Source organism: Borostomias antarcticus (assembly GCF_949987555.1).
Source record: "Borostomias antarcticus genome assembly, chromosome: 21".
Taxonomy (NCBI): domain Eukaryota; kingdom Metazoa; phylum Chordata; class Actinopteri; order Stomiiformes; family Stomiidae; genus Borostomias; species Borostomias antarcticus.
Window position 1 is genome coordinate 19,804,168 of NC_140254.1, and position 25,000 is coordinate 19,829,167.

General features: G+C 47.1%; 2 protein-coding genes across 2 annotated transcripts in view; both read right to left on the reverse strand.

Moving 5' to 3' along the window:
- grinaa (glutamate receptor, ionotropic, N-methyl D-aspartate-associated protein 1a (glutamate binding)) overlaps window positions 1-13,706 on the reverse strand; it is a 19,662-nt gene extending 5,956 nt beyond the window's left edge. The window contains exons 1-4 of the mRNA XM_084455415.1: window positions 13,612-13,706; window positions 3,786-4,144; window positions 2,369-2,484; window positions 1-18 (exon numbers count right to left, since the gene is read on the reverse strand). The exon at window positions 1-18 is cut by the window's left edge and continues 183 nt beyond it. Of these exons, the coding sequence (XP_084311541.1) occupies window positions 1-18; window positions 2,369-2,484; window positions 3,786-4,107 (456 nt within the window). The 5' untranslated portion in view covers window positions 4,108-4,144; window positions 13,612-13,706. The remainder of the gene's footprint in view (window positions 19-2,368; window positions 2,485-3,785; window positions 4,145-13,611) is intronic.
- Window positions 13,707-15,895: 2,189 nt separating this feature from the next.
- The window catches only part of mapk15 (mitogen-activated protein kinase 15), a 16,362-nt gene continuing 7,257 nt past the window's right edge, over window positions 15,896-25,000 (reverse strand). The window contains exons 6-14 of the mRNA XM_084455368.1: window positions 24,191-24,354; window positions 23,767-23,906; window positions 23,601-23,658; window positions 20,638-20,775; window positions 20,308-20,413; window positions 18,468-18,828; window positions 18,156-18,286; window positions 17,737-17,889; window positions 15,896-16,806 (exon numbers count right to left, since the gene is read on the reverse strand). Of these exons, the coding sequence (XP_084311494.1) occupies window positions 16,612-16,806; window positions 17,737-17,889; window positions 18,156-18,286; window positions 18,468-18,828; window positions 20,308-20,413; window positions 20,638-20,775; window positions 23,601-23,658; window positions 23,767-23,906; window positions 24,191-24,354 (1,446 nt within the window). The 3' untranslated portion in view covers window positions 15,896-16,611. The remainder of the gene's footprint in view (window positions 16,807-17,736; window positions 17,890-18,155; window positions 18,287-18,467; window positions 18,829-20,307; window positions 20,414-20,637; window positions 20,776-23,600; window positions 23,659-23,766; window positions 23,907-24,190; window positions 24,355-25,000) is intronic.

Sequence of the window (25,000 nt, forward strand, 5' to 3'; positions counted from 1 at the left end):
GGTCAAGACCATGAAGACCTGAGTGAGCAAGAGAGAGACAAAGAACAAAAAACAAACAAACAACTTTTATCGTCATACGAAAGACAGAGAGAGAAAGAGAGAGAGAGACCGAGGGATGTTAACCAGTGCATTGCTGAGGGACTGTCTTTTTATTTATTTTTTTTAAACTTAGCGGGAAAAATATTTTGCCATTCACTCTGGATGCTGTTCACATTGCATACAAGTACCTTGGCAGTTGGATAGACAACACTTTCCTTCAACAAGCATATATATCAGGCTGGTCAAGAAGGTGAAGCTGATAATGTACAGTAGTGTGTTTCTATAAATCATTTGTAAAAAATAAATAAATAATAATAATAATAATACTTTAAAAAAAAAAGATGATATGCTCCATCCTTCCTTTCTTTCCCCGTTCCCCCTCCGTGCATGTTCAACATGGTTAAACAAGGTCTCTCCCATACCTAATCTCTCTCTCCTCTTCTATCTCTCCATCTCCTCACTCTACCACTCCTCTCTCTTCTATCTATCCATCCCCTCACTCTACCACTCCTCTCTCTTCTATCTCTCCATCCCCTCAGTCTACCACTCCTCTCTCTTCTATCTATCCATCCCCTCTCACTCTACCACTCCTCTCTCTTCTATCTATCCATCCCCTCACTCTACCACTCCTCTCTCTTCTTCTATCTCTCCATCCCCTCTCACTCTACCACTCCTCTCTCTTCTATCTATCCATCCCCTCACTCTACCACTCCTCTCTCTTCTTCTCTCTCTCCATCCCCTCACTCTACCACTCCTCTCTCTTCTATCTCTCCATCTCCTCACTCTACCACTCCTCTCTCTTCTTCTATCTCTCCATCTCCTCACTCTACCACTCCTCTCTCTTCTATCTCTCTATCCCCTCAGTCTACCACTCCTCTCTCTTCTTCTATCTCTCCATCCCCTCTCTCTACCACTCCTCTCTCTTCTTCTATCTCGCCATCCCCTCTACCACTCCTCTCTCTTCTTCTACCTCGCCATCCCCTCTCTTCTTCTATCTCTCCATCCCCTCCCTCTACCACTCCTCTCTCTTCTTCTATCTCTCCATCCCCTCACTCTACCACTCCTCTCTCTTCTTCTATCTCTCCATCCCCTCGCTCTACCACTCCTCTCTTCTTCTACCTCGCCATCCCCTCTCTCTTCTTCTATCTCTCCATCCCCTCCCTCTACCACTCCTCTCTCTTCTTCTATCTCTCCATCCCCTCACTCTACCACTCCTCTCTCTTCTATCTCTCCATCCCCTCTCTACCACTCCTCTCTCTTCTTCTATCTCTCCATCCCCTCTCTCTACCACTCCTCTCTCTTCTTCTCTCTCTCCATCCCCTCACTACCACTCCTCTCTCTTCTTCTCTCTCTCCATCCCCTCACTCTACCACTCCTCTCTCTTCTATATCTCCATCCCCTCCCTCTACCACTCCTCTCTCCTCTTCTATCTCTCCATCTCCTCACTACCACTCCTCTCTCTTCTTCTATCTCTCCATCTCCTCACTCTACCACTCCTCTCTCTTCTTCTATCTCTCCATCTCCTCACTCTACCACTCCTCTCTCTTCTTCTACTCTCCATCCCCTCACTCTACCACTCCTCTCTCTTCTTCTCTCCATCCCCTCACTCTACCACTCCTCTCTCTTCTTCTATCTCTCCATCTCCTCACTCTACCACTCCTCTTCTATCTCTCCATCTCCTCACTCTACCACTCCTCTCTCCTCTTCTATCTCTCCATCTCCTCACTCTACCACTCCTCTCTCCTCTTCTATCTCTCCATCTCCTCCCTCTACCACTCCTCTTCTATCTCTCCATCTCCTCACTCTACCACTCCATCTCCTCACTCTACCACTCCTCTCTCTTCTTCTATCTCTCTATCCCCTCACTACCACTCCTCTCTCTTCTTCTATCTCTCCATCCCCTCTCTCTACCACTCCTCTCTCTTCTTCTATCTCTCCATCCCCTCACTCTACCACTCCTCTCTCTTCTTCTCTCTATCCCCTCACTCTACCCCTCCTCTCTCCTCTTCCATCTCTCCTCCTACTTCTCCCCCTCCCTCCTCTCTCTCCCCAGAGAGAAGACTAGGAGGAGAGTGTGATAGAAAGGTTTTAGATAAAAAGAAATATTGCTACGCTGCTGTCAAATTAGAGGCCGACACGGTCCCTGTGCAGAACAGGGTTTGATGGTTAGAAACAGATTATGTTAATGGAGCCTAAGAAACCACTACACCGGTGCCGTGGGGCTGGCTGAACTTCTCCACCTTGTTGTTGACAGGACATGTTCTAGCTGCCAAACACCCCCGATGTTCCCACTATAGGAGATGTATTCTGCCCCTGCTTGGACCCTCACCTTCCTAATGAAGGCCTGCCGGATGGTCTTGTCCTCGAAGCCCGAGTTGGTGAACTCCTCGTTGTCATAGTAGGACGGTGGCACGTCGCCATGGTAACCAGGGCTATCCAGAGGTGCTAAGACAAATGAGACATCAAAAAAGGGTCAATACCAATGTAATAAGCATCTAGTGCTTTCATCCAAAGCCATTCACTGATTGAAATATTGTTTCACTAAATAGTTATTTTACTATCATTTTAAGAAGCAGGTCTGTGTTGTTTCTCACAGAGGGCATCTGGTCGAATCGTTGATCATCACTGATCAGTCTCACAGGGAGGCAGTTTGAAAGACCATGAAAAAGATACAGAAAGCAGTTTCTGTGTAATCATACGTCCCTCTATGTGGAAAACCAAACGGCGACCTAAATAGAAAGTATTTAGCACTTTGAGACTCTCACAATGAAAAGTTTTTATAAATACAGGGTATAATGAGAATTATTATTATTTCCAAACAGTGCCTTTCACATGGAAACATGGTATGGTATCGTTTTGTACCAGCAATAAACCAGTTCTGACCTGTCATAGCTGAGCACACTGTTTTGAGAGCTATCTATCTATCTATCTATCTATCTATCTATCTGGAATCTATCTATCTATCTATCTATCTGTCTATCTATCTATCTGGAATCTATCTGGAAGCTTTTTCAAACAAAATGAGCCGTTCAGCAGGATGTCTCCTTGGTCAGCGTGTTTTCCCAGCGAGTGTTTGTTTACGCGACTGTTTACCTGGCTGAATTACTGATCCTGAAAGGCATGAAACGTGCAGATAACCTGTCCACTTTAACCTGTCCACTTTAACCTGTCCACTTTAACCTGTCCACTTTAACCTGTCCACTTTAACCTGTCCACTTTAACCTGTCCACTTTAACCTGTCCACTTTAACCTGTCCACGTTTCACATGCAGAAGACGAAGAGTCCATGCTCGTTACCACAAGTCGCTTGCATGCCGTGTGATTATTTACCTGACGCAGGGGAGTAGCTTTATACAATTCGTCAGTAAGAAATGCATGGAAATAGTGAGCGATTGCCCCGACTGTTGAACAAGCTGCAGGCTCTCTCTTTCTCTACTCTCACCCAAATGTGCTTTCAGCCGCCGAAATGTGGCACCGATTGATGGCGCCGTCTGACGTAATTCAGGGGTAACCTTAAAAGTACTGAGTTGGGTACCCAACCCTAGTACAGTAGGGAGGGGAGTATGTACCGTAGGTTCATATCTGTAGTCTAGAGGTGTATGTAGGTTCTACTGATTATCAGTAGGCTATTACATTACTGGTGTGTGTAATGGCTTAGTGCTTATGTAAAGCACTGCTTTACAATGCAGTTCCAGAATCTAATCTAATAGTTATTGTACAATAAAATGCATCCATCCATCCACTCACTGTTGGTGTCGGCTGCGAAGCTGGGCTGTGGCTGCCCCTGCTGGTAGGGTCCCTGGGGGTAGGGTCCCTGGGGGTAGGGACCCTGGGGGACGGGTGCCTGTGGGAAGGGCATCTGAGGGTAGGGCCCCGGCCCGAAGCCTGGTCCTGCCGGGGGGAAGGCGGGCTGGGTATAGCCTGCCGTCTGGGGGTAGGGGGGCTGGGCGGGGGCCTGGGTGTAGTTAGGGGGGGGCATTCCGAACCCAGGCTGGGGGGGTCCGTAAACACTGGTGTGGAGGGGGTTGGTCTCCCCCATGAGAGGGAAGCCGCTCTTGTCCTGGGACATGGTCTTGTCTGGTCACACCGGTCCTGAGATCACACTGCTGTAGAGAGATAGAGGGAGGGGGGCAGATTATACGTGAGTGAAATGTCAAGACTACAACAATGCATTCCATCGTCCGCATCCTAGGAGCCGTTTTCAACAAAGACAGTATGCTTGAGATCACACGGCGTAGGAAGGAACCCGGAACAAGACACAGCACACACGATAGATTATTTGTGGAACCTTATTAGCTTTTGTCATACTGGAGTGATCAGAGATTTGTATCTATACAACTTAGACACACACTAGAGATTGTGTGTGTGTGTGTGTGTGTGTGTGTGTGTGTGTGTGTGTGTGTGTGTGTGTGTGTGTGTGTGTGAGTCTCTCAACTGGCCGTCATAGAGAGAAGAGAGCGAGAAAGTATTGTAACAAGTTTCAAATACAACATAACAATAGACCCAACGAATAGATCATAAAATTCACTGACAACTATTTTTTATAATGAAATGTTATCGATTTCATCGATTCGTAGTTGCAGCCCTACTGAGGCCCTGTTTGCCAAAGTGGCTCGGACAAAAACAGTGGAGCCTGCTTAGTCTCACTTTAAGACGTTGCATGGTCTACTTCAGCACTTTGGCAGAGTCACAAGTGCTGCATCCGCCTGATTAGAGATTTGACACGGAGAGAGGGGGTGAGGCTGGAGGAGAGGGGGAAAGAGGAGAAACAGGGGGAGGAGAGGGTGAAGGAGAAACAGGGGAGGAGAGGGAGAAGGAGAAACAGGGGGAGGAGGGAGAAGAGGAGAAACAGGGGGAGGAGAGGGGAAGAGGAGAAACAGGGGGAGGAGAAGGAGAAAAGAGGCATGTGAGCATATCTTGTCCTTTTTAATGCACATAAAGGAAACGCCCCATTCATCCACACCGACTGCGTTACGACAATGACAGGGATCCCCACCCAGTGTGGAATGCAAGTTCTTGTAGGGGGGGTGAGGAGGGAGAGAGAGGAGGGAGGGGGAGAAGTAGGAGGAGAGAGGAGCGGTAGAGTGAGGGGATGGAGAGAGAGAAGAAGAGAGAGGAGCGTGGTAGTGGGAAGGCGTCTCTCCCGGACACCGAAGACCATAGGCTCAATCGCCATCCTCGCCACCGTTCATAACAATATTATGAAGCTGTGCACTCGAAAACGGCCTCAGTTTAATTGTAACTTATCCTACTGTTCACCTGTTCACTAGCAACTTTATAACCCACTGTTTGACAAAACCATTTTGTAGCATGAACTTAGCAGCAGAATCCTGCAGACGTTTCAATCACAAAAGAAAGTAAGAGTTCGCACACTGTAGCTCCCATTTAGATCATTTTATGGACAAAAATGTTGCATTAACATTTTTGTCCATAAAATTATCTAAACATTTTTGTCCATAAAATGATGTCAATGGGAGCTAGTGTGCAGACTCTTACTTTCTTTTGCACATATGCTTTTTTAGTCCAGCACCTGTCTTGTAAGTTGTTTTGGGATGTGCACAATACCATGTACTGTGATACGTAGCATATCGTGAGGTCCTTGCCAATACCCAGCCCTCCTCATTCTCCATACTGACCAAAATGCACAGACCTGAATGCCGGGCAGAGCGGTGTGCTTGAAGTAGAAATCTGCCCTGAGTAGATCTACAAGTGTCTATTATTGGAACAGTAGAATCTCCAGGCTTGCATTCCCAAAGGACAGCCTACGGCCGAGGAAACAGGTGGAGCCAATTGGTCATTTCAACCAGGCAATAAGGTGCCCTTTCGGAAATACGCATGCATGAGCGCATGCAACTGCGCTAATCCTGTTTCTCTCACACTCAACTGGACGATCAAGGGAGAGTAGGAGAGCTGCAGATCACCACATCAGGCTCTCCCTCCCTCCCTCCCTCCCTCCCTCTCTCTCTCTCTCTCTCCCTCCCTCCCTCCCTCTCTCTCTCCCCCTCCCTCCCTCCCTCGGGTACAATGGTCAGATTTATGTAACCTTTTGTCCCATTTCCTCTGGCAGACAATCCCTGTGTCCTGATCCTGTCTCTGTTCATTGTTGAGAGTGTAGGGGACCTGGCTACAGCTTGTCCCTTGCTTCACACGGTCACCATTCACAAGATCAGATTACAGTCTACATCTAAAAGTCCCTCTTGGCTGTGTTTGGACAACAAACATTGCCGGCAGCACAAGAGGGTTAGTTCCATATGGGCTACAATATGGGCTATATTAGGCCTACAGTACAAGGCTGGCCTATATTGCCTAGTCAGGTTTTTGAGATTCGCCTCTCATTGGCACCGCTCATTCCCAGCAAGCTTAGCGCCGCCCAAGACGATTGTGATTGGTTAAAGGCAAGACGATTGTGATTGGTTAAAGGCAGGAGTCTGCAACCTGCAGCTCTGAGCCTCTCCAGTGGCTCCCTGGCTTTGACTAACTATATGGGAAATTAATCGGTTGTTTTTTTAACATTTTTATTTTTATTTGTCATTGTCCAGCAGGAATTGGTGCATAAACATTCACCAAAATGCAGGAAAGTAAGTGTTTGAAGCTCAGAATGTCCTGGTGGACCCCCAGAGCCCTTCTCTCCCTCTCATGTCCTGGTGGAGGCCCCCCAGAGCCCTGCTCTCCCTCTAATGTCCTGGTGGAGGCCCCCCAGAGCCCTGCTCTCCCTCTAATGTCCTGGTGGAGGCCCCCCAGAGCCCTGCTCTCCCTCTAATGTCCTGGTGGAGGCCCCCCAGAGCCCTGCTCTCCCTCTAATGTCCTGGTGGAGGCCCCCCAGAGCCCTGCTCTCCCTCTAATGTCCTGGTGGAGGCCCCCCAGAGCCCTGCTCTCCCTCTAATGTCCTGGTGGAGGACCCCCAGAGCCCTGCTCTCCCTCTAATGTCCTGGTGGAGGACCCCCAGACCTGAACACAACATCTAGGGGAAACACCGCCTTCCATAGAAGTCTCTAATGTTTTGCGACTCCAGTCAGATTAATTTTTTTTGTGTGCCCAAAAACGGTTCTTTTTATAGTAAAAACAGTTGACCCCTGGTTTAAGGAAATACAGCATTTCTCCCCTTATTACAGAACGCTAATCGGGTGTTGTCAGGCCTTGCTCCAGCACTGGAGAACGGTCTGGAGCTATGCGAGACTACTCTAATAGAAAGTAAGGCTAGTCCATTTCATGAGTTCAAACATTGTGGGTTGCTGGGTTCAATAACACTCCTGTACCTATCCACCTGCCCGGGTCAGTCCAGGTAGCTTCACTAACAGCACACGCTTATTAACACCTCCCTCTTAAGCAGATGCTACACATATAAAACACAAACATATAAGCCTTATTTCCACTGTCGTGCCGAACCGTTCTGAGCACGCAGGGTAACCGTTCCGACGATGTTTCCACATGGGACCGGTTGGGCCCAGAACCGTTCGCAGAACCGTTCCCATGGCACGGTTGTCTAACTGTACTGAGTGAAGCAGAACCGTTCTTTAGTACAAATATATATATATATATATATACACCTTTATTTAACCAGGTTAAAAACTCATTGAGATTAAAATCTCTTTTACAAAAGAATCCTGGCCAAGAGTGGCAGCAACACAGTTTCCTGAAAAAAAGACTTAAAGGTTACGATACACAACTAAACATAAAGGTTATGATACACAATGACAACAAAAAACAACAATAACAAATGTGAAGAGCACGAGCGAGACGTTGCATGGCAACCGATAATATTAGTTCCGCAAACAACATTCGGTGGAACGCAACAGGCCGAGAGGTGGAAACAGACACGGTAACCGAGAGGTGGAAACAGACACGGTAACCGTTCCCACGGCTACGGAGCGGCACGGTTTGAGCACGGTATCGGTTCGGCACGACAGTGGAAATAAGGCTGGAGATCAAGAGCAGGTCAGTAGAAATCAGGAGGGAGGAGCATCCTGATGTCAATGAGCCCTTGTTGTAACAGACCAAACCATGATTTACAGGCTAATCCATGTGATCCATGTGACTAACAATATTCTGAGAATATGCTTAGTCACTTCAGTCTGCCAGAGATTATTCCAAGAAATGAAAACGTATTTTCCCACAATATGAAATACGGTGATTGTCTGACTATTGACCAAATGTTCAATAATAATACTAATCACTGGATACAGACAACAGCCATGACAGACTGGTTACCTAGACAACAGGGTTGTCTTCAATCAGATAACAGGAAAGATTTAGCTATTAGTTAGCCTGACCAGACCAGCCTGACCAGTTAGACATGACCAGGGGTTAACTGATTACCCTGGAGCCCCTGACTACGTAACATAATCACCATGTGACACAATCACAGCACGTGATCAGCTCTGCTTCAGTCATGGTTCATATTTTACACAAAATGTTTCCACACTTTTCAGAGAATTCTCATTCCTTAAGAGGCAGTAAGGACTGCTTGACGTTTGTAAAATGGTTAAATGTAAAGACAATTGATGACTTGTCATCACGACATAGGTCAAAGGTCAAATATAATTGTGTAATAGCATCAGTGTTTCCGCTGGTAAGGTTTTGCCGTGCCTCTTCCATTCGTTTTCCTACACAGAACCAGGGCTGTACCACTGTTATTAAACCTAGACCTACAGAACCAGGGCTGTACCACTGTTATCAAACCTAGACCTACAGAACCAGGGCTGTACCACTGTTATTAAACCTACTAGACCTACACAGAACCAGGGCTGTACCACTGTTATTAAACCTAGACCTACACAGAACCAGGGCTGTACCACTGTTATTAAACCTAGACCTACAGAACCAGGGCTGTACCACTGTTATTAAACCTAGACCTACACAGAACCAGGGCTGTACCACTGTTATTAAACCTACTAGACCTACACAGAACCAGGGCTGTACCACTGTTATTAAACCTACTAGACCTACACAGAACCAGGGCTGTACCACTGTTATTAAACCTACAGTAGACCTACACAGAACCAGGGCTGTACCACTGTTATTAGACCTACATGTAGACATACAGTACACACCACTATTACACCTACATGTAGGCTATAGGCTCGTCAGGGCTGTGGGTGTTAGCGGTGTAACTCGGTGTTGGGTCACCGAGTCATTACTTTAACACCGGCCTGCCGTCATTTTACCTATTTAGTTCAATTTCCGCATATCAGCGCCCACTCATCAAACTCAAACAAGCGTCTGTGATCTGCCCCTCCGCATGCGCACGCAGCACAGAGCGGAGTCTAGAGGAATCAGATTTCAGCTTCAGTTCAGGTGAAGAGAGGAGAGGAGAGGAGAGGAGAGGAGAGGAGAGGAGAGGAGAGGAGAGGAGAGGAGAGGAGAGGAGAGGAGAGGAGAGGAGAGGAGAGGAGAGGAGAGGAGAGGAGAGGAGAGGAGAGGAGAGGAGAGGAGAGGAGAGGAGAGGAGAGGAGAGGAGGGGGTTATGGCTTATAGTCTTGGTTTAAACAATGCGATTAAGTGCAAATTCAGTTGAATTTTTCAACCCTGCACTGTGTCCATCACATGCACAGATAATTGCAAGCATCCTGCACACTACAGCTGGGCTGTAGAATAGTTCTCCTCATATGGTTAAGTCAAAAAGTAATTTTAAAAATGTTGTATTAGAAATGCCTGCATGTCTGCTTATTACAAAACAAACAATTTATATCTGTATATGAGAGGTAAATACTGTTGGTAAAAATAACCAACATTTCCAGTTTATTCCAATTCATTCTTGTTAATTTCCATAAATTCCCATGGAAAGTTTCCAACTTTTAATATTCCCAGAATTCCCTATTCCCAGAATTCAACCCTATATGTGATGCAACGTTACAAAGGTCAACAATGCATCATTCAGCCAATGGGAATTGCCTGGGAAGCCTATTTCAAATGAAATCAAATATACATTCAAAAATTCTTCTTATTGTCCTGCCACTCATTGCAACAGCCTGAATCTACAGACCAGACATGGTTAGTAGTAGTACAGAGGCTATAACAGTCGCCTCATCGTCATATGAAGCAGTGATAGCCAGGAAGCTGCTTGTGTCCTTCCGTGTCTCAGTTCAGTAAGGGGTTAAGAAAGGCGTGAAGAGAGTTTTGCAATCCTCTCAGGAGAGACCCCCCAGCCCTGTGAGAATAAACAGCTCCACTACCCCTGGCTCCTGCTCACATCCTTCACAGAGAATTAGTATGGGGGGCAGGGATTGGCGACACGCTGTCTCTTCGAGCCAGTCCACTGACTAGGCTACATAGCTAACACAATTAGCACAATACCAGGACTAGTCTAGTGTATACAACACACTGTGTGCATGACTGAACAACATAGGACAACATAGCAACAACGGGCACAGCACAGCACAAAGCACTAAGCCTAGTTGTGGAAGTGAGTTAAGTCGCTAGCTGTACTGCGAGAGAGACAGAGAGATACCTCTGGGGGGGAAATGTTCTCTCTAATGAACAAAGGACAATGTGGGTGGGGTTTACTGGGGGAGACACAACTGGTTATTTATTTTAGGATGTGTAAACAAGTGGAGAAACCACAAGTTGTTTCAAACCATTGCTTGTTGGTTTGTTGCTTGATTGAACATTGTTCTGTGGAAATACTGTGGGCTACTGTAGGTATCTAGGTACTGTACATGAGTAGGAAGAAAGATCACATATTGCCCTATATGTAAAACACACAAAAAAGCAAAACACTTTGAATAGAACCAAATTTCCTAATTAAAATCAAGTCTGTGTCCAGTGAACACAGCCCAGTCCTCAGTCTGTCTGCGAAGCAGCTGAGTCCAACAGGATGTCAGGATGACACGGTGTCACCAACAACTCTAGATGTAAACCTGCAGACACCTCTTCTGAGGCTGTGTCATGAAGTGGGACAGATCGGTTAAACAGCTAAACTTTGATAAACTATAGCCTACTATGATTTTCTGTTATTTCAGAAACATCTGGAAATGGTATGGTTTCCTAGGTTTTGCTAGCTTACGACACTCGAAAAGTACTGAATGAAAATAGGCCTAATATGAATGATTGTTTTTCTCTCTTTCATATTCCTCTCTCTATATCCCTTGGCTTTCTCTGACTGTAAAATGAATGGATCTATAAAAACCTGATGTCAGCTGAGATGTTTTTCCAGGGCTGCTATTGAGATTCTGCAAACCCTGGACTGGTTTCAAGTCCATTATAAATAGACAGATGGTACCACAAATCCACAAATAAGCAAGAGTGCCTATTAAACATCTCATCGGCTTTCTCTTTCATAATTGTTTTTTTCCAATAGAGACATCACCAAATGGGTCATGGAAAGATATCCCTCCATATTGCCCATACAAATACCATTGGTTTTCAGGGCACCAGTAATCAAGGCCTAGGCTATATCCTGGTGAACAAAATGTATAGTATAGGCTAAAGGTACAGCCTAAGCGAAACCAATTAATTTGCTCCACACAGCATCATGCATGTCCAATAAGCAGGCAGTAAGCCCAGAAGGACTGAAGAGCCATTTGTCAGATGGACATGCATTTTACCATAACGCTCCAACTAGTGCTGGGCGCTATAGCGGTAACGTTATGTTGTGCCACAATATGGATTTTGCTATACCGTGGACACCGCTATTAATAAATTATAATCTGGCATTCATATTGTTTTGTTCAAAATTTCAAATTTCAATTAAGTAGGGCTGGATTAAAAAAATCTATTAATTGATTCTGAATCGATTCTGAATCGATTCATGAATCCCAAAATCGATCTTTTATTTAATGAATGAATGAATAAATGAAGGAATGAATAGTTCGTTAATTAATTCAATGATTCATTCATTCATTCATTTTTGGAAATCAGTATCGATACCCAGCCTTAGTATTGATTTGTTGCATAACTTGGCAGTCATGTAATAAAGGTTACAGCTAAAAAAAAAAAGTTTTTAGTAACACTAACCGAATCGATATTGAATCGAATCTAATCGTGATAATCGATTCTGAACCTTGTGAATCGGAATCGAATCGATTCTGGAAATTCGAATCGATACCCAGCCCTACAATTAAGTGATAGTAGCTACATCTATTTTTTATATTTTTTTCATTAAAAAAACATACTTTCTCGAGGTCTCAGCAATCTCTTTGCCCACCTGAAACATATGTCCGTCAGTATGAGGAAACACTCGAATAGGACGTGCTCCAGGGCTAAGACACACTAGCCTGGTACGACCATCATACCAGGCTAAAGACAAACACGACTCCCACTCAACAATCAATCAAGTCATCACTCGCTGCCGGTACTCGCTACGAGAAGACGAGCAAGAAATGGAAAGACATAACAAGTGCAGTTTAGTGCGACTGCAGCACAATGATCAGGCACACCTGAATAATCCAATAGTGTAAGACACTGCATGTCTAATTTAGTACTGGAGCTGTGCCCATTATTTGTAAATGATTGCTCAAAATGCACAATACAACATTCATGGATTCACCAAGATCCCCTTTACTGTGACTGGGCTTTCATACCCAAAATGCCAGAGGGTAAAATTAATCTCCCATCACTCTTTTGTACAAAAGTAAGCTTCTACGTGGGGGTTGGCGATCCCTTTTGTTCAGTTCTGGTGTTGTGAAACTTACACAATTTGGTCTAGCCTACACTACCCAAGTGACCAAGTCTCAGGGCTAGTGTTCATCCTGCATCCATCACCGTGGAGACTCAGATGCCCAAAGTATCCCTGTCTCGAATCACACGATGCACCTTGAAACAGTAGATCCTGGCTTCAGTTACACAATGCGCCACCCCAGAGCTGCGCCACCCCAGAGCTGCGCCACCCCAGAGCTGCGCCACCCCAGACCTGCTATTGTGTGTTGGCAGAAATATCTGCAGACTTGTCCAACCACAGCAACGTGGCTGGGAATGAATAAATAAATGATACACCACGTTTGCATTGCACATTCCCCGTTTAGTATGAGCTTCTACGCAAAGAAAGGTGCATATATAGATAAAGAAAGGTGCATATATAATCACGTTATCAGACAAACTGGCCAGTCAGACATGCTTGTCAGCCCTAGACAGCAGTTTCTAAACCAGAATGGCCAAGTTGAGCCAGACAACAACACAGGCCCGAAACAAACACTACATTCGCTACAGACTGATGTGTATAAATGCAAATGAAAATCCAAATGACAAGCATTTGAGTAGCTAGCTAAGAACACAAATGTTATAATATTAAGTAATTTAGTATTTGTTATAGCGTTGTTGGTGGCTGGCCGTCGAGAACATGCTAACTAGAACACATTGCTAGCTAGCTTAGCTACTTTGTTTTTTAGCTAGTCTAGGTAGCTATGCTAAATATCATCCTAATGTTTCTATCAAGAGACACGTTTGTATGTCCTTTGTAGTCATGTGACAGAGTAAGGTTAGTAACTACAGATGGATGGTTTCGCAACAGCTAGCACTCTCTAGAGACCTAGCACTAGCTAACCAGCTAACACAAGGACAAAACTAACGTGTTCTGGCACATTACAAGTCACTATGAACAAGCTAAATACATGATACTATTATCTCAAAACTACCTTACCCGCTTTGGTATGTTTTCACCTGACGTGGAGAAAGCCAGTGGTGAAAGATGCCAGTCTTGTGGAAGGTTTCGTTTTAAAGACCCGTATGTTCAGGAACCCGAGACTGACGTCGCGTCACGATGCGGTCACGTGGTGCGCGGGGGTCACCAGCGTCATCTCATCCCACATAGGCCTAATCTTTCTACTCTTATCTTTCTCTTTTTTGTTTTAATGCTTTTAATTTGTCCTGCCTTTTGTTTTAAATGTCTATAATGTCTTGCTTTTTGTTTTAATGCTTTTAATTTGTCCTGCCTTTTGTTTTAAATGTCTGTAATGTCTTGCTTTTTGTTTTAATGCTTTTAATGTCTCATGTAAAGCACCTTGAATTGCCCTGTGGCTGAAATGTGCTATATAAATAAACTTGCCTTGCCTTCCCTTGCCTTTCTACTTTCATCTTTACTATAATGACGGGAGCGGTCGCTGGATGGACGGACGGTATCACAGTCTATATCCCGAATATCTCCACAACCCCACGACCAAATACAGTGTAGCCTATGCAAAAATCACCTTGTCCAAACTGGAGACTAGAGTAACTGCCAGAAAGAATGGCCCTGATTCGTCCATAGGTGGCGCTACAGTAACCGACTCAAAACGGTCTAAGATTCCAAGTGTGTCCCTGAGGTTCCTCGGTTCCTGTGCCCACCGAATATGGCGTGATCCCATAAGGGAGTGGCATATTGGGCCGCCATTCCTGAGGGTGAGCAACGCCATTAAGTCCACCTTGTTGGATTTTTCTGCAGGTTGCAAATTTGGTTAAAAAAATACCTATTTTAAAAAAGTCCAAAATCCCTATGGTGTAAAATGATAGGCTGAGATGAAATAACCTTTTAAATCAGACTCTTTGACAGACTGTGATTAACTTTTTTAATGCGACCGCTTCTTCTAGCTGTACGGGGTACTTACAGATAGGTACAGAGACATACTTACCTGTAAGTACCCAGTAAGTACTCCGTACCTACCTGCAAGTACTCTGTACCTACCTGCAAGTACAAATACCTACACTCCCATGCACTCCACAAGTCCACCTCTGCACTGTAAGTACCCCATACCCACATGTAAGTACCAGGTAAGTACACCGCGCTTACCTGTAGTACCTGGTTACCCCGTACTTACCTGTAAGTACCCCATACCTACCTACCTGTACCCGGTAAGTACCCCGTAAGACACGGATAAGAGTGAAAAAAAATGCTTCCCGGCTACTGACGGACACGTAAACCAGAACACATTACTCCTGCTCTCCTCTCCCTCCATTACTCCTGCTCTCGCCTCCCTCCATTACTCCTGCTCTCGCCTCCCTCCACTGGCTTCCTGTGCAGTGTAGGATTCATTTAAATATTTTATTGTTTGCTTATAAAGCCTTGAATGGTCTGGCCCCACCCTAGCTCGCTGACACCCTACATCCGTACATCCCTCTACGGTCTCTCAGGTCGTCTGACCAGTCGCTCCTCGTCGTCCCTAACAGGGGGGACCGAGCCTTGGCCGTCGTTGCCCCCAAACTCTGGAATGAGCTGCCCCCCCCCCCCCTGGCCGTCGTTGCCCCCAAACTCTGGAATGAGCTGCCCCCCCCCCCCCCCACATCAGGCCCGAACGCTTCCAGTGTTTAAGCCCCGCCTACAAACACATTTGTTTTCCCTGGTGTTTTAATACTATTATGTACCAGAGTAGCTCTCTTTTATTATCTTTCATTATGCTTCTGTCCTATTGTATTGTCTTCTGTTTTTTGTATTGATTGGAATGGAAAGCACTTTGGTCAACTCTTGTTGTTTTAAATGTGCTCTGTAAATAAAGTTGGATTGGATTGGAAGAGACTGGAGACACTGGTAAGACGGTGTAAGACACAGGTAAGACACTGACACAGGTAAGACACAGGTAAGACACTGACACAGGTAAGACACTGACACAGGTAAGACACAGGTAAGACAGTGTAAGACTGTAAGTCTCTGAGTATTGATGGGGACATGTCCACAGCGTCCCCCTAAATTCTACACCCATGAACCAGACCCTTCTCCAGCGCTGGAACGGTGCCAGACGAAGTGTGGAGAAAAGTCCGACTATGCGAGACTAATATGAGCCAAATGAGATGCCTCCTGTTATCATTACTCAATGAGTACGATGAAGAAACATTTCCACTTGCTGTTCAGTTTAATATCCAACTCTGTCCAAGGGACACACTTTCCTTGAATAAATTAGAACTTTCCTCTAACAACATGTTGTGGTTAACATTGAGAGCACCGTCTACTTTATTTACACTTTGCTTTTTGTACTTTCTAGTAAAATGCGTTCATTATGCATTATCGTACTCTTTAAGTTCTTGAAAGCTGACATATTCTACAAATTATTAGTCTGATCCCAAATCACATGAGATTCACAGATGACATTATGAATCATTCACCAATACCCTAGAATTGCATGAATGTGTGTACACCTAAATCTATACCACAGTACACTCCTCCCCTTACAGTCAAGTCTTACACTCCAACCCCCCCCTTCCTCCTCCTCCATTTTCTATTGTGGCCCCTGGATGGATGCCTTCCATCCAAGTCTGGGATCAATTAAAATCTAAATTCACGCTTTTTGCAATTCTGCTCCATTGACAGAGAGAACAAGGGAGAATCGGGGGGAAATAACCAGGAGTAACAAGGAAGTTAGTTACTCAAGAGATGTTTAAATTACAGAAATATTACACAAACTCTTTATAAAGTGTAGCCTATATTTTGCAGAAGAGCCTATATTTTGCATCAGTGTACAATTACATCTATATAACTCTCTTCCTCTTCTAGAACAAACAAGTCTTTCACTCCAACTTCTCTTCTCATCTCCCCGTTGTGTACTCCAGTGACTTATTAAACCTTCCATCCAGGGCTGGGATCATTCCCCTCCGGCACAGGATGCATGGATATTTGATTTGACCTCTGACCCCCTGGCCCTGTCGACTCCGGTTGCAGCGTGCTGTGGCCTGGTTACTGGTGTGTGTGTCGGCTCCGGAGCAGGTTGTCCAGCTCAGTCTTGTTGATGGTCCCGTAGGCCTGGGAGTAGCTGCCCAGTCTGGCCCGAGGGTCTCCGGCCGCCGCCACGTTGGCGTTGCTCTGGAAGACCTTCTTGCTGAACCGGAGTGGGGGGCGTGCCTCACGTGTCTGAGACTGACAACGCTGATTCTGCCCACAAATATATTTAAGAGAAAGATGTTGATCCATATGTGGTTCAATTTACAAGTGATATCCTGTATTAGTCGCTATACCCAACCCAACTCCCCGGACAGAAACACAACTAGTCAAGTGGGGAGCCATGGAGGGGATGATGGGGGATGATGCAGGGACAAAACACATTCCTTTAACTAGCGATCCTGCGTGATACGTGCAAAATCCATGAAAAGGTCACACTTTCAGCTAGTATTCAGTTAGATCCTTACTGTACGGCCAGTAGGGCTGCACAATTATGACAAAAGATAATAATTGCGATTATTTGCTTCAAAATGGTAATTGCGATTAATAATTGCGATTAATATTTCAAAGTAATAGCTTTAGCTCTGCACAGTTTGCATATGACCTGCTGGGCTTGAGCGACATCATCTTTTTTCGTAACCACTCAGCGGGAACGCATGTGATTGGTCAGACAGCATAAGCGCCTGTGATTCGTCCGTGTAGTCCTAGCACAAAGCAAAATTATTAATCACATTAATTGCGGCCTTTTGCGATTAGTTAATCGCGGAGGTCATAATTGCGATTTCGATTAATTCACGATTAATTGTGCAGCCCTAACGTCCAGGCACCACTTTAAGGAATGAATGAGGTGTGTTATGTCCTCCCCTGGCCTGATCAATCAATCAATCAATCAAAGCTTTATTTGTATAGCGCATTTCATACCCAGAGGCAACACAATGCGCTTTACGAGAGAGAGAGGATGGCATGGAGGAGAGAGAACAAGGGAGGTGGGCATACGACCCACCCCTACATATTCCAGAGGGAAGCAAAAAAACAGTAATCACCCGGGGGCCAGATAAGTGAGCTGTAAAGATTCTTCCCTGACCCCTCTCAACAAGGCGATGGAGCTCCTGGAGTATGTTTGATGGTACAGCGTGGACTCACCAGTTGTGCAGAAGTGACGCATATCCCCGCGGAGACCGGGGGCTCATCGCGACGGACCAGAGGGTTGTTCTGCGCATGCGACAGGGTCAAGGAGAACGAGCGGGTACGGGTCAAGGGCGCCGAGCGGCCGCGCTGAAGAATCTGCTCCATAGACTGGGAGAGAGAGAGAGAGAACCAGCTGGATAAACAGGATGGTTTGGTACTTGAAAGATAATTACAGAAATATTACATAAAGCTAAGCTTTTACCAAATTGCGTACTCCCTCTTGTGTAAGACTCTCCAGTGTTTTTTAAATCGGAGCTAACATAGGTTTGCATCAGTGTATAATTAAATCTTTAAATAACACTCCCCCTCTCAGCAGGACAAACAAGGTTTTGGACCTTACTTTGACATGTCAGGAGCCTTTAGTTGGTACTTACAACATTGCCGTTGGCGCCCTCTGCTGGAGATAAAGTAACATTTTCACTGCTTATCTGTCGCACCAGTTTCCTTCCTGCAGCGCCATAGCGATGATAATGTGGCGGCCCAGTTGGACTCCTAACAAAACCATCTGGATAAACAAAGAAAAGAGGAAGAAGAGGATAAAGGATATATAGGATATGACATTAATGTGTGAGCACTTCATCTGTGTGTGTTACAGAGTTTTGAGTCTGTTGAAAACGTGCATGCAACTATAACCATGTATGTTAGTGTCTTTAAGAGAATGGGCAGACAGGCACAGGCCTACTCACTGGGGGTGTGTGTGATGGGGTTGTAGGTGGTCTTCCCCATGACGGGGGTGGTAGCCGGGCTAGTCCTCTCCACCACACTCTGGACGGGCACATGTATTGGAGCAGGTTTGATGGCGACTGTCCCAACGGCTGTTTGCTCTGCCGTATCATGAGGGGATCTGCTGCCACTGTCCCGTCCTCCATCTCCTTTCACCAGGACTGGGTCCTTCACCCCCTTATCTTTCCCGTTGGGCTCATCCTCACCGTCGCGGCCGTCGTGAACAGCGCCTGACGTGGACCCAGAACCTGAGCTGCTCCGCCCTCTCAGCCCGGGCTGGGCTGGTTGTGGCATCCTCCTCATGGCCCTCTTTTCCAGAATCATCTTTTGTCAAATGTAAAAGTGGTGAAAAACACACATTATAGTGAATAATACGCTGTAGATACTGCATAGCCATAATACCCTGACTGAGATCCTGAAGTATGCTACTGCGACTCTCAAAATGCTTTACTGTAAACAGTACGGTATGCAGCTACTGCAAATGCTCGCTCAATAAATCTCCAATGTTCATGAAAAAACATTTTCATGACATGGTAGATGTGAAATATTTCATAATTTTATCTCAAAAACAGAATTTGACAGTATTTTGAAGTCTCCTCATTTTGTCCCCTCAAACTACTGCTGTTCATACAGGAAAAAATACACTACCCACAATCCTATAGTACAACAGCAATGTCTCCACCAATCAGAGATGTTGTTGTTGGCAACCCCGCCCCAATAGCAGACCCTAGGATTACAACTGGCTAAATTGACTCTGATTGAGAGGACACCTGTGCTACTGATTGTTTGATTGGTTTCCACCTGTCTTGTTAATCTGATTATATATTATATTTAGCCTACATGTAGCTCCCATCTGGTTCTTTGTTCATTTTTTTTTCTAGATATTTTTTAGGGCTTTTCAGCTTTAATGTTATAGGACAGTGTAGAGAGACAGGAAATGTGGGAGAGAGAGAGGGGAGGACATGCGGCACAGGACCCGAGCCGGGAATCGAACCTAGATCCGCCGGGTGAAGGACTAGCCTTCATATGGGACGCGCCTTACCCAGAGAGCTACCAGGGCGCCCCTGTTCATTATTTTCTGTAGCTGTGCGTTCTCCCTGATGTTGTCCTATGCCATCGCGTAAGCCTGTCAGCTTGCAAGTAGTGATTGACACATTCGACACAATAGACCTTTCCGAACTGTCCAAGTCAAATCACTTTGCAACCACCACCAAAATGTTAACCCAAGCACAAAACGTCCAAGCGACATGTTGGTGCGTTCAAGACAACTCAGGAATTCCCGAACTCCAAGTTGTGAAAAACGAATTGAACGCTCTGGACACAAACACTCGGGATGACAAGTCGGGAACTCGGGTATCATTTTGAGCCCCGAGTTGACGTCACTACATGGCGGCATATAACGTTGATGGTAAGAAATTATTATAAAGTGTTTGTTGACGTTTTAACATGTAATTTGATGTGTAATTGTGCAATGTATGTTTGTATTCTTTATGTATTATTATATTATGCATATTATGTCTCTCTGATTATAGCAATGTGTTGACTTTAACAGCTACAGTATTTATGATGATTGAGATTTTTTAATTTTTTAATAATTCCTCTTCCTCAAAACGCCTGGCCCCAATCCAGTGCTTCGCAGCAGCTGTAATGATTATCATCTTGTAAATTATTATTCTGTTGCTGCCAGACTGAGGAGCCAGAACCCAAGCATCGTACTCCCTTATACATGTATGAAGGAAGTAACAATAAAGGAATCTTAAATATCATGAATGAACGTGTTTACTCCCTTGTCAGGGTTGTTACCTCGTAGAGTTTGTTGCGATACTGAACCACGGACAACTGTACGTCGTCATCCACTGGCAGAATCACATGGTAGTCCAGACTGGGCTCTTTGGCTGGGTTGTGGAACCTCCAGTGACAGGACAACAGGAACAGGAAGTAAACAATGACAGACAGCTGCTGCAAACATGCCACACAACACCGCATGAAAACAATGGAGAACGATGACGCAAATAAAAAGGGATATAACAGAATTAGAATGTTGTTGTTTAATGCAGAGACATTTTATATACCAGGCTACACTAGACCAGTACAGGTACAGTATATAAAATAAAAAATAAAATGATTGAATACTTGGAGACGTAGGGGTGCTGGAGAGCCTGGTCGGCCGTCAGCCTCTTGTCAGGGTTGAAGACTAACAGGCGACGCAGCAGATCCAGGGCGTCAGGGGGAACGGAGGGCTGCAGAAGGCCCTCTAAAGACACCTGGGGCCTGGGGAGAGAGAGAGGGAGGAGGGCATGGAGGAGAGAGAGAGGAGGGCATGGAGGAGAGAGGGAGGGAGGAGGGCATGGAGGAGAGAGAGAGAGAGGGAGGAGGGCATGGAGGAGAGAGAGAGGGAGGGAGGAGGGCATGGAGGAGAGAGAGAGGGAGGAGGGCATGGAGGAGAGAGAGGGATGGAGGAGGGCATGGAGGAGAGAGAGAGGGAGGAGGGCATGGAGGAGAGAGAGAGGGAGGAGGGCATGGAGGAGAGAGAGAGAGGGAGGAGGGCATGGAGGAGAGAGAGAGAGAGAGGAGGGCATGGAGGAGAGAGAGAGGATGGCATGGAGGAGAGAGGGAGGGAGGAGGGCATGGAGGAGAGAGAGAGAGGGAGGGAGGAGGGCATGGAGGAGAGAGAGGAGGATGGCATGGAGGAGAGAGAGGGAGGGAGGAGGGCATGGAGGAGAGAGAGGGAGGGAGGGAGGAGGGCATGGAGGAGAGAGAGAGGGAGGAGGGCATGGAGGAGAGAGAGAGAGGGAGGAGGGCATGGAGAGAGAGAGGGAGGAGGGCATGGAGGAGAGAGAGAGGAGGGCATGGAGGAGAGAGAGAGAGGGAGGAGGGCATGGAGGAGAGAGAGAGAGGAGGAGGGCATGGAGGAGAGAGAGAGAGGGAGGAGGGCATGGAGGAGAGAGAGAGAGGGAGGAGGGCATGGAGGAGAGAGAGAGAGGGAGGAGGGCATGGAGGAGAGAGAGAGAGAGGAGGGCATGGAGGAGAGAGAGAGGAGGGCATGGAGGAGAGAGGGAGAGGGAGGAGGGCATGGAGGAGAGAGAGAGGGAGGAGGGCATGGAGGAGAGAGAGAGAGAGAGGAGGGCATGGAGGAGAGAGAGAGGGAGGGAGGAGGGCATGGAGGAGAGAGAGAGAGGGAGGAGGGCATGGAGGAGAGAGAGGGAGGGAGGAGGGCATGGAGGAGAGAGGGAGGGAGGAGGGCATGGAGGAGAGAGAGAGAGAGGAGGGCATGGAGGAGAGAGAGAGGAGGGCATGGAGGAGAGAGGGAGAGGGAGGAGGGCATGGAGGAGAGAGAGAGAGAGAAGAGGGCATGGAGGAGAGAGAGAGAGGGAGGAGGGCATGGAGGAGAGAGAGAGAGGGAGGAGGGCATGGAGGAGAGAGAGAGAGGGAGGAGGGCATGGAGGAGAGAGAGAGAGGGAGGAGGGCATGGAGGAGAGAGAGGGAGGGAGGAGGGCATGGAGGAGAGAGGGAGGGAGGAGGGCATGGAGGAGAGAGAGAGAGAGGGAGGAGGGCATGGAGGAGAGAGAGAGAAGGGAGGAGGGCATGGAGGAGAGAGAGGGAGGGAGGAGGGCATGGAGAGAGGGAGGGAGGAGGGCATGGAGGAGAGAGAGAGAGGGAGGAGGGCATGGAGGAGAGAGAGAGAAGGGAGGAGGGCATGGAGGAGAGAGTGAGGGAGGGAGGAGGGCATGGAGGAGAGAGAGGGAGGGAGGAGGGCATGGAGGAGAGAGAGAGAGGGAGGAGGGCATGGAGGAGAGAGAGAGGGAGGAGGGCATGGAGGAGAGAGAGAGAGGGAGGAGGGCATGGAGGAGAGAGGGAGGGAGGAGGGCATGGAGGAGAGAGAGAGAGAGAGGGAGGAGGGCATGGAGGAGAGAGAGAGAGGGAGGAGGGCATGGAGGAGAGAGAGAGAGGGAGGAGGGCATGGAGGAGAGAGAGAGAGAGAGGAGGAGGGCATGGAGGAGAGAGAGAGAGGGAGGAGGGCATGGAGGAGAGAGAGAGAGGGAGGAGGGCATGGAGGAGAGAGAGAGAGAGAGGAGGAGGGCATGGAGGAGAGAGAGAGAGAAGAGGGCATGGAGGAGAGAGAGAGAGGGAGGGAGGAGGGCATGGAGGAGAGAGAGAGGGAGGGAGGAGGGCATGGAGGAGAGAGAGAGGGAGGAGGGCATGGAGGAGAGAGAGAGAGGGAGGAGGGCATGGAGGAGAGAGGGAGGGAGGAGGGCATGGAGGAGAGAGAGAGAGAGAGGGAGGAGGGCATGGAGGAGAGAGAGAGAGGGAGGAGGGCATGGAGGAGAGAGAGAGAGGGAGGAGGGCATGGAGGAGAGAGAGAGAGAGAGGAGGAGGGCATGGAGGAGAGAGAGAGAGGGAGGAGGGCATGGAGGAGAGAGAGAGAGGGAGGAGGGCATGGAGGAGAGAGAGAGAGAGAGGAGGGCATGGAGGAGAGAGAGAGAGGGAGGAGGGCATGGAGGAGAGAGAGAGAGGGAGGAGGGCATGGAGGAGAGAGAGAGGGAGGAGGGCATGGAGGAGAGAGAGAGAGGGAGGAGGGCATGGAGGAGAGAGAGAGGGAGGAGGGCATGGAGGAGAGAGAGAGGGAGGAGGGCATGGAGGAGAGAGAGAGGGAGGAGGGCATGGAGGAGAGAGAGAGGGAGGAGGGCATGGAGGAGAGAGAGAGAGGGAGGAAGGCATGGAGGAGAGAGAGACAAACTGAGATTCAGGAAAGTCTACTACTCACCAGAACTCAAAGTGCATCTCCTTTCTAAACAGGTAAACAAGAGCAGAATCTAGTGCTGAAGCCAAAGTGCAAGAGTAGCAAACTATAAATACAATTGGTGCTTAAGAGGGAGGATCCTGGTAGTGTTTGTTGAAGAGGTGAGTTTTGAGTCTGTGGTGAAAGATGGGCAGCGACTCTGCTGTCCTGACGTCAGTGAGCAGTTCATTCCACCACTCGACCGCAGGGGCCTCGGAGTGACGGGGCAACCAGTCGCCCCGAGGTAGCAGAGCGTAGCGGTCGGGAGGAGGTGTAGGGGGGACACTTAGAAGCCCTGAGGCTGACGAGACCTTACCTCAGCAGCATTCTCTGAATCACTGAGGCGCCATATTCAGATTTGATGGCGAGTACGTCTGGAGATTAAATGAGCATATCAGTCATTAATAGAACTTCTCTGGCCTTCACAGCCATAACCATCCAACAGCGAGCCGTCTGCCGGTGGCTGACGGTGTTCTCCTCACCCTCGGGGCTGGGGTGTGGTATGGCACTCATGATCTTCTCGATCTGGTTGATGGTGGAGGTTCCTGGGAACAGTGGTTTCCCCAGCAGCATCTCCCCCAGGATGCAGCCCACACTCCACATGTCTACACCCTTGGTGTACCTGGAAAGGAGAACAAAATAATTTATATTACATCATTTAAAAATATATATTTTTACATAGTTTTCAGAGCATTTCATATAATTCACATCCATGTTTATGTATTGATATTGTACTTGTAAAGAGAATGCAATACGATTGACTGTCAGTTGAGTCAAACATAATAATAATAATAATAATAATAGGTAATCTAGCTTCAAATGGTACTTTGAGCCAGACAGTCCCCCATGTAGCTCAGTGTGCTGGGAAATGCAGTCCATATACGCAGGTGCGTATTAGAGGGTTACCTTGACGAGCCCAGTAGGATCTCAGGAGCTCGATACCACCGCGTCGCCACATACTCTGTGAGTGGCGGGCTCCCAGCATCCTCTTGGATCTGGTAGAGAGACCTGGCCAGGCCAAAGTCACACAGCTTGACGAAGCAGTCGGTGTCGAGCAGAATGTTGGAGGGCTGTTGGAAAGAGAGAGGGAGAGAGATTTTGAGCGACATATTAAAGGAGAATGCTCGTTTTTGACAACCTGGACCTTATTTACGGCATATTATAAGACGTTTCACTCACCGAGATAACTTTGGTGTAATTGGGAGGCCTGTAGAAGAAATTTAAAATCCAGCGCGAGCCAGTATATCCATGTTATTGCAGCGGACGGGGCACTGAGAATGCAGCTTCTAAAAAATCTATTTTCTTCCGCGAAACGATTGCTTTCATCAATCTGTCTTTATGAATCGCTAGTTGTGCTTACATTGAGCGAGGGCTTGTTGTGGTTTTTCACATGCCTCTGTAATATGTTTCAATGCAAAGTTATCTCGGTGAGTCAAACGTCTTATAATATGGCGTAAATAAGGTCCAGGTTGTCAAAAACGAGCATTCTCCTTTAAGGCTGCGTTCATATGGCAGATTTTGTCAACGCTTTTGCGCGTTGCTTTTCACTGTCGTCTATGGAGCGGCGCGCTCGGAGCCTTTCGGCGCACTGCTCTACTGACGCGAGGCGTCTCGCGTTTTATCAGCGCCGAAAAGTTGTTCTGTCGCTTGGCAACGAATAGCGTCGGCCAGGGACAATGTGGTGCGCCTCGCGTTTTTAGCAGCTTGACAAAATCT